Raw genomic sequence first — 10,249 nt, forward strand, 5'->3', positions numbered from 1 at the left:
AACATTTTATTGAAAATCATATAAAAACTAAAAAAATGCTTAAAATACGCAACCGGTATTACGAAAAAAAAATTATATAGAATTGACTTGGGTTTAAATTTAAACGATAACAATTTAAATATGTTATATATTTTAAATGTATTTTATTTTTTTTAAGTTATGTAATGTCCCTTTAAAATTGTTTTTTCTTTATCACGAAGACATTAATATTTTCGTTGTTAGTGAATATTTTAAAACATTCATTATAAAAATCAGTACTGTCGTGTAAGATACTTATACTACTAGCAGATCCAATTGTAAATATATAAATCATCCAGGGAACCACTCAAACACATACACACAATTTTATCAAACTCAGTCCAGCTGTTTTGGAATGCATAGAGGACATACAGACAGACAAATATCAATTTTATACCTATAATAGATATTTAATATATTAAAATATAATAAAATATAAATATTGTATTAAATAAAAAAAAACTAAATCACCTGTATTATTATTTATTGCACTTTTTATATTTATATTATCTTTTTTTTTTTTAGATTATTTCCTCTGTTCTTTCATTTTCAAGACATGATTTTTTTCAGTCACATTAGCTTAACCATTCTGATTATTTTATATTATTTCCTCAATCTATTAAAATACAAAAAATATAATTGCACACTTGATTTCATACCAATTTAATATATACCTCTTTTGTTGAAACAATAAGAATTATTATTCTTTATCTATTCCATTGGCTATAAAGAGAGGGGATAATTTCACTCACACTAATAATCATTCACAACTAATACACTAACACATAGATCCCGGGCGGCTAAGACAAGATTAGAAATTGCATAAATGTTTTCCCTTAAATAATGACCATAGCGAGGCTCCAAGGGGTCGGAGCCGGTGCGTTTTTTAGTATAAAAACATGTCTTACAGTAAAAACTCTTAAGCCCTGTAAAATAATCAGATTTCGTTAATTTTTTTTTTTATTTAAAATTAGAGAACATTTTATAGGTCGGATCAAAGCCTGATTTTGAAAATTATAATTATAGAAGCTGTAATATGCATTTGAATAATGCACAATATTTGGTCTTTTTCAAACGTATTTTTCTACTACTATTTAAAGTAAAATAAAAACTCGAGTTTTGATCCAACCTGCAAAAACGAGAATCTTTCAGATAAAAAAAAATGACCAAAATCCGACATATCAACGAGGCGTGAGAGTTTATCCTGTAAAAGCATTTTTGTTCATCAAAATAGTGCTTCGATGATAGTTATCGAAGTCAATCACTGACTTGTGCATGCGTGTGAGTAAATATCTTTATTTTCGCATGTAATTATTAATAGCTCACTCACACTAATATCGATTTATATAATCACACACATGCACGTTCCACGCGAGGCAGACACAACATGTGCATTTAATTGCCTACATTTTACTCCTTAATAAATGACCGACACCGACACCCTTAAATATAATTTCTGAACAGTTTCTTATAATAATAAAATAGGACTAATGGGTCGATAACGGCGATAACGAGTAATCTTTAATATCGATTAATGTTCGTTTATTCCAACGATATATAAACATACATATATTTATATATCTGTGGTTTATTCTTATTATAAGCTATCGAATAAGAAAATGCACGATTGAATACCGTAAGTAAATATCTTTTAACTTTTAATAATTTAAAATTCTGTCCTTATTTCACGGAAAATATTTACACAAAGAATGTGAACAGATAAAACAAACAATAATTAAAGACATACAATTTAAGCTTATAAGTTTAAAATTAGGTGCAGTCGCGTGGCTGAACAGAGCACTCCTAGGGTTTAACATTCAATATATAGTCGATAATAGTATTATACTTAAGACAATTGTCTTAATAGAACTTACTTAGTTACAAACAGGTAAATATACATTTAGTGTTGGTAATGGAACGTTTTTCAGTTTTTAAAAATTAATTTCAAACGCTTTACATATTTTCTTTTAGGTATATATTTAAAAGATACGATTTAAAATGTTTTAAAAATATTTAAAATTGACATAAGTCAAGTATACACTATTATATCGCCATATCGGATAACGGAGGAAGTATGCTAAAAGCTATACATTTATTTGAAAATGAATTTGAAACACATATGTTTGAAAATAATGATTTAGAAATCGATGGACCAGTATATGAGTTAGTAGATGATGGTAGTGATACTACCTCAACATTTAATGACAATAATGATAATAACAGGTAATAGTTTTCCTCGTATTATGCTACAAACAAAATTATAAAAAATATGATACATTTTTTTTAGTGATGTTGAAAATATGTTAACCTTCAATCCGGGTCTTCATGATGGAGAAATATCTGATTTACTAAATGAAAATTTTGATGATTTTGATGAAGAATTTGAAAAACAGAAAAAGTTGTGACTGATATTGTTACTCAAAATATTAATGGTGAGATTTTTACTGGTAATTTAATAGATTAATCTTCAGAGGCTATAAATAAAATAATAGCAGTAACTTTTTAAATGTTATGTTAACTATAATTATTGAAACTCACAAATAGTTAATTAAATACATTTATAATATTATAATATTTTAATATTTCTTGTGATATGTTGCATAAGCACAACTAGAACCAAATTTTTTTTATAGAGGCGCTGTAGCTCTTATATTTATCTTTGTTACACTATGTGAACATTTCCCCTACACCCATTAACTAGGTTGGTATATTTGCAAATGGATTGTTATAATTAACATAAGTTAACATGAATATTGATATTTATTTTATAATATTTATTATTTATCCAGTAAGACTCACTATACCACATCCACTTTTTTGTTTAATAATGTATTTAAGTATAGATTGTTGGACTGTATTACTACACGTTTTTGCTGTTGTAGAAGACAAATTATTAGCTGCTCAAAATATTCTTGCAGCAATGGAAAATAATTACAACAAAGCGTACTTATTATTCTTTAAAAATGTTTTAAATATTATTAATGAAGCCACTGGATTAGTTAAAAATAAGTGTTTAGAGTTTTACATAAGAGCTGCTCTAGAAATATAAAAAAGAGATAGCCAATTTATAATCATTTATCCCAGCAGCTCAAATTTCTAGATCCAAATATTGTATTGCATGTAGCAACAGTCGAAGTAGATATAAATTTTGAAATTACTATAGAACAATTGAATGAAAATGTTGAATTAAACATATTACATAGTGAGTAGAGACGTATGAACGTTTTAATAAAAGGCAATGAAAAAGCAAGACATTTATTATTACCTATTGATGAGTTCTAGTATTGTATTACAAAGCATGAAAGATTATTCTGATACATAATTATATCAAAACATTTATAAACTGGCTAAATCATGCCTGAGTCTTCCTCACTTAAATGCTGAAGCAGAAAGAATTTTTTCAATTGTAACTGATTTTACGACAAAAAAAAAACGCAATCGTATAGGAGATGATACTTTAAACTCAGTGGCGGTTATAAGATCAGCTTTTGGAGCCAAGAACATAAATTGTTTGAATTTTGAAGTAGGTAACTAAAAAGCATTTAGCATTACATAATTCAGATAATTTATATAAAAAATGATTTGATTGTTAATTTCATATTTAATTACTATTTTACTTGTATTAATTTTTTTATTATTTTCATACCAAACAAGTGATAGTTACTTATCAGTAATATATGAATATATTATAATAATATTTATATTTGATTGTTAATTTCATCATTTTTTTACTATTTTATTTATCTATATTCTATATAAGTTGGATAGAAGTAAGTAATTAATGTCTAGACTTAAAAATTAGAGTACCTATTAGTTATTAGTTATTATTAATATTGTTTACATAATTATTATTTAATTTTTTATTGTTTTCATACAAGGAATATGTAACAAATGAATATATTATAATAAAATAATATTTATTGAAATAATTAATTATTAAAAAGTTGGAATTTGGAATACTTGACATATTTAGTGATACATCGTGTGGTAAGTTGTAACTCGTAAGTTCATTTTGGATACAAATTTGTTACTAAATTTTTGTTAGGAAGAAGTCTTTAATGATCTGTTTTTTCATGTTATGAAAGACGATAATCGATGAATTATGTATTATTAAATCGATGGCATAAATAAGAAATGATAATTAATTGTTGTATGAGCAGCAAACAGTAGTAAATAATATAAATTGATGTATGGTAATGTCCCATATATTATAATATATTATGAGGATCTGAGTACAATATTCTACAGTTAATTTAATTTTAAGTGTTAAAGACTTAAGGTTTTAAGTGGTTGTTATTTTAGATTCTAATATTAAATAATAAATAACTTGACATATTTATTTCATTATTATAATATGATCAGTCAATCTGTTTTTTAAATCCAGAATATAAGAATAATATCCAGAATAATATATAACATAAGGTTATTTTAATTTTTTATTACATTGAATTTTACATGAAAAATAAACTTTACATTTTATCTTTTAAACCATCAAAAATACTATTTTGTAATGTCTAGTCAAGATTAAAATTTAAAAGTAAAATAAATTATATTTTAGTCTCTTATTATACTATATGATATTATTATGGTCTCATATTAAATTAGACAAAAAATTATCAAAAATGAATTCAGATTTTGAAACTTAAAAGTTGAAATACGAAAAAGTCATTTAATCAAAACAACTTTTAGTAGGGAAGTGATTTTTTCATTTTAATTTATACTAAAATACATCAGTTAAGTATTAAATTAAGAACCTATTTACACAAAATATGATTTTTATAGAAAAAAAAATCTTTATATAGGTACCTATTATACAATTTCTGATATAAATGTCAATAGTTCAGCTGAATTTTACAACTTATAAGGCCAACACTACAGAGTAAGTTAGTCAAGGATCTAAGGGCTGTATAAATTAGAATCTATTGAGCAATGACGAATCATTTCAATATTCTTTTCAATAGACAATTATGTACCTTTACAAATTCCCTATGTATCAAAAATTAATTTACAAGAACCTAGGTATAATTTAAAATTATATATCGAGACAAACTTCCATTCTCAAGTGTTGAGTAAACTAATATATAAAAAGGACTACGAAGTGTCACTTGGCCACATGCTCATCATAAAAAATTCTAGGGTATTATTTAAAGAAAACCACTTTTTACAGAGACCATTGAGTGTTTGATTCATGATTTTATCAAATTATATGATGCACTGACTTACACTTCTTATAAAATGAGTCAAGCATATTTTTTAAAATTTGTTTTGGATGTTTTTAATAAAAATAGTAAACTTACTAAGTCCTCTAACCCAATAAGGCTACTAGGTATAATTTGATTTTACCATTTTAGATAATATAATATGTATGAAGTGTATACTTGGTTTTTTTTTACTTTTTAAAAAAAAATATACCTCTAAATACCGGTGTTTACCGTCACCAGAACCGAAACCTTAATTCTTTAATTTTAAGCACCGGTACCAAATTTTAATTTTTTGAAGAACTGAATTGGAACCGAAAACAAAAAAATCATAAAGGTTCTAAGCTCTGGCTGTGAAACTGTGCAAACCTTATTTAATTTTTATAGTTCAAGTGCTTCACGGTGGTCAATTTTAGCTATTGATAAAACTGGTACCAAATAATAAAAGAAAAAGTACCTACTAAGATACGTATAAGTACCTACTAGTTGACGTCGCAGCTTAATGCGTTGTAAAATAAAATATTAAAAAACCATTATATATACATAATACACATTTATATTACCTAAAGTCAGTTAATATGTAATATTAAAATCTGTCAAAGGCCATCTATTTGGGTTCACTACCGACGAGAAAAGCAAACTTATTAACCGAAAATAATTTACTTTCTAGATATATTTCATTCAATATCGTACAAATATATAAATACACTATTACATTATAATGTGAAACTTACCTATATTGTGATTTGTGAGTTGAGTACTGTACGATGCGTGTGCGATGAGCGTTATCCCGACAATGTTGAAAATCATCGAATCCATCCATCTCCTTGGATCTAATATTAATAAAAAAAAGTATAAACGTTATGATGATTATTACCAAATTGTATTTTATTTTATTTTATCACCGGAATGCATGACAATTATGAAACAAACATTTACCTACCTATTTTACGTGCAGTTATATAGCTCTTTACGCTGTACGTTTGACGTCTGACCGGGTACGCGTCTATCATGAATACTAATCACTCGATGTGACGCTTACATACTGGTGGTATCGAACATTTGGGGATCAAAAGGTTTTGGAGATCACTATCTGGCCGAAAGAATGCAGACAGAGACTGCGACAGTGCGACGCCAACCGTCTGACAACAACCAGACACTTAATACATTATATTATTATTTATTATATTTGTACGGGTTGTGTATTTGTGTGCATCGTCCTTGCAGGATCAGCATCTTATTGTCAGCGGGGGTTGATGCATTCAAATCATTGTGTAGGGGTGTCTGTGTCAGGGACGGCTTAAGACACGTGCAAAGGTTATGACCGCACCGGGTGGTAATTTTAAGTGGATAATAAGGGGGTGGATTTTATTACCATAGTCACAGTGGCGGATTGGCTGAAAAATTCGGCCAGTGAAATATTACTATGTCACTGTAGGCCCACCTAATATAATATTATATTTATTGTTCACAAAACAAACTTTTTTTTAGGAATTCTCATATTTAAAATATAATATAATACACGTATGTATAATATGTGAGTACGTATACGTATATAAACATACTATATACATTTTGAGTTATCGTCAAACATTGTATGTATATTATTATTAACTAACAAATATACATAAATGTATTTAGACTGCATATCAAATATATATCAATGTATTATTTTTAATATATATATACACGTGAAATAACATATTAAATAACCAAGAACAACGTTTAAAATTATTTTTTATAATCTAAAAATATTATTCGTGGGTACTTGAAACTTGTACATAGTATTAAGGACTATAATATAATATTATATACAAATTTAATAACATACAAATAATATTAATTCAACCTACCGACTCCCGGATTAATAATAACAATTTAAATAAAATATAAAATATCCTAGGATGACAAATCCGGAAAGGGATCACGCACATTGTAATAATTAGTGCACACTGCACACCGATAAATACAATTATATAAAAAAACCAACGTTTTAGGCGATGGAATTGATATAGAAGTGGAATACCTTTTATTATGTGTAGTTTACCAACGAGTGTGTGACAATACTATTGAAACTGGAGTAACTGGACCTTTAAAATTAAATGAATTATTGAAGTTCATGATAATATCACGAGACATGGTTTCTTCGTATTCAAATTTGTATATTTTATATAAAATATTTTATACACTTCCAGTCAGCAATGAAACTGCAGAAAGTAGTTTTAGCCATCTAAAACTTCTCAAAACAAAGCCCGTGGATTTTGGGGGCCCATCTTTATTCTTTATTTTTTAGAGCATTTTAGATTACCGATACAACTATTTAAGTATATAAAAAGGTATAGTTATAAGAAAAAATTATTTAGCTCTTGTAAATTAGGTATTTCAGTTAAAATTATTAATGCATATTATACAAACATTTGGAGGACCTTAGTTAATAACCTAGTGAACCAAAATTGATCATTTGACTGTCAAAATGTTCAAAAAAAAAAGCTATACCAGAATCCATCAAAAATATAATAGTTAGCATTTGAAAAAATAAAGTCGATTTCATTATTGGTACAACTGCGTGATTAAAACTTTTGAAAATGTTATAAAAAATTGATTGTTAAAAATAAAGAAACACGTTTTTTTTGTTTTGACGAAATTCCATATCATCGATCCATAATTGTAAAACCCGCGTACAATGATATAAGAATATAAGATACATCCTGTATATTTTTTGTATAGTAAACAATTATACAATAATATAAAGCCGTTAATATGTAATGATACAATTATTTTGAAGTTAAAGTTGAAAGGGGGCCCACTAAGTGTATGGTGTTCCGGGGCCTAATTGATCCTTAATCCGGGCTTGCTCAAAACATGCCATCGCTCAACTATGACTGAAGACCGGTTATCAAATTTGGCCATATTGAGCATAGAAATCAACATAGATCAAACCGTTGATTTTGATGACGTAAAAAGTAGGGTAATCAGAAAAAAAATCCCCCGGAAAAATAATCCCCGACCCTAGGAAAAAAATCCCAAGACTACAATATTACTCACAACCACATGCAAATGGTTGAATAAATATTTTTTAAACGTTTATTAGTATCTATAATTAATATTATAATTACCACCTATATTTCGTATAATATTGTTGTATAGGTACCTACTAAATATTTTTATATGTTATTTTTTTACTGTGAGTAGGTGACACAGAATTCTGTTGTTAACAATCATATATAACATTTTAAGTTTTAAAAACGTAATATTTTATTTCGAGGATTTAATTTTTACAGAATTATACCAACATAATGTGTTTATATAAAATTGCATTGTTTATTTTGAAAATTATTTATAGTTATTTATTTATATTATTATTATTATCATCTATATTTTGAATAATATTTTTGTATAGTATGTTTTTAACTGTATTATTTGACGTATCGATCATTCGAAATATTTTTATATGCCATACCTATTTGTGAAGTTGTTAAGTTAGTTAATTTGAATTACACGTAATATATTATCGTAATTGAAAACAAAATATTATTTATAATATTTAATTTTTTTTAATAATATAAATTATAATATAATATAATATACGTATTTGTAATTAAATATTAATTATAGATACTAATTATTAACGTTTAAAAAGTATTTGTTCAACCATTTGCATGTGGTTGTGAGTACCTATGGTATTGTAGTCTGGGGATTTTTTTTCCGGGATTCAATAATAAGTAGGTACATTTGCACTAATGAAAAAGCGCAAAAAATTATTGTTATGTTCTAGTTTTTTACTAATATTTTCATGTAGGTATTATAAAATATAAATTTTATAAATGTATTATTTTTGACGTTTGTATTGTATTATTATTTAGAACCACTTTCTATATCTCTTGTGAAAATGAAATCAGTCATTTAAAACTAAAATAGATAACCTAAAATAAATATGGATACTCCAAATATACGCATAAAAATAAAATAATAAAAATGTATAATCCCTTCTTAAAATGATTTAAATGTTTCAGGTAAATTTTTTAATTGAATATAAATTTTAATGCAACAGATATATCTTTAATACTAAAGCTTGTAAGTAAATTTAACATTTTACTTAAATATTTGTTATGACTCATGTAATATAGTTATATTGAATGTTGGTAACAAAATGTGATGTAAATAATTAATAAGGTAAATTGCGAGCGCATTGGGCGATTTTGTTATACCTAGTTGGTTGAAGTTTCTACACAGTGGCCTCTCGTAAGTAAGGCAGACCCACAGCTCTAAAATCCTAGGTACGCCACTGATTATACTCGATTATAATAACAAATAATAATTACCACCAATTCAAGGCACCTGGTAATATTTTTACACGTTTAGAACTGTTTACGGACATTTTCAATTTTTTTAGTTTTTTTTTTTATAAAAGTCAATAAAATTAGATTCGTTGAGTCAAAATGCTTGGAAATTCAATACAAGGCTCCTGATATATTGTTTCAATAGCAGTTGAAAATTATTAAATATACATATTGATACCATATTTTTTTGAAGTTACTTTAAATTTAAATATGGACGAAATTACATATTAAATAACCAAGAACAACGTTTAAAATTATTTTTTATAGTTTAAAAATATTATTCGTGGGTACCTACTTGAAACTTCTACATAGTATTATAGACTATAGTATATTATTATACACAAATATTTAGAGCATAATCATTGACGGTTTAGTGTTTGTTGGTAAGAGGTTTCTTTTCCCGGAATTCAGGCGCGGATCCAGAGGGGGGTGCTAGGGTGCTATAGCACCCCCCTTGGTATGCTGCTTCCTGAAAAACAAATACGCTACACAACATGTATATTGTATTTTTCAGTAAGCTGAGGACATTTCTAAAAACATTTGGTACTAAAAAAAAATTCATAGGTAGTTTTTCCCTAACGCTGAAAGGCTAAAAAACGCTCCCCTAAACAATATATTGAGGAACAAATTCACTTTTGCTAAGTTTTTTTCTTGAAACATACGTATTTCAATAAGTTAAGAACGAAGGTGAAA

The 10,249-nt window shown here is 26.6% G+C and overlaps 1 protein-coding gene across 1 annotated transcript in view; it reads left to right on the forward strand.

The window, feature by feature from the left end:
* The first annotated feature begins 8,094 nt into the window (after positions 1-8,094).
* Positions 8,095-10,249, forward strand: part of LOC103307906 (zinc finger MYM-type protein 1-like) — a 15,012-nt gene continuing 12,857 nt past the window's right edge. The window contains exon 1 of the mRNA XM_008180366.1: positions 8,095-8,184. Within this exon, the coding sequence (XP_008178588.1) occupies positions 8,095-8,184 (90 nt within the window). The remainder of the gene's footprint in view (positions 8,185-10,249) is intronic.

This window comes from Acyrthosiphon pisum, chromosome X (genome assembly GCF_005508785.2).
Source record: "Acyrthosiphon pisum isolate AL4f chromosome X, pea_aphid_22Mar2018_4r6ur, whole genome shotgun sequence".
Classification (NCBI taxonomy): domain Eukaryota; kingdom Metazoa; phylum Arthropoda; class Insecta; order Hemiptera; family Aphididae; genus Acyrthosiphon; species Acyrthosiphon pisum.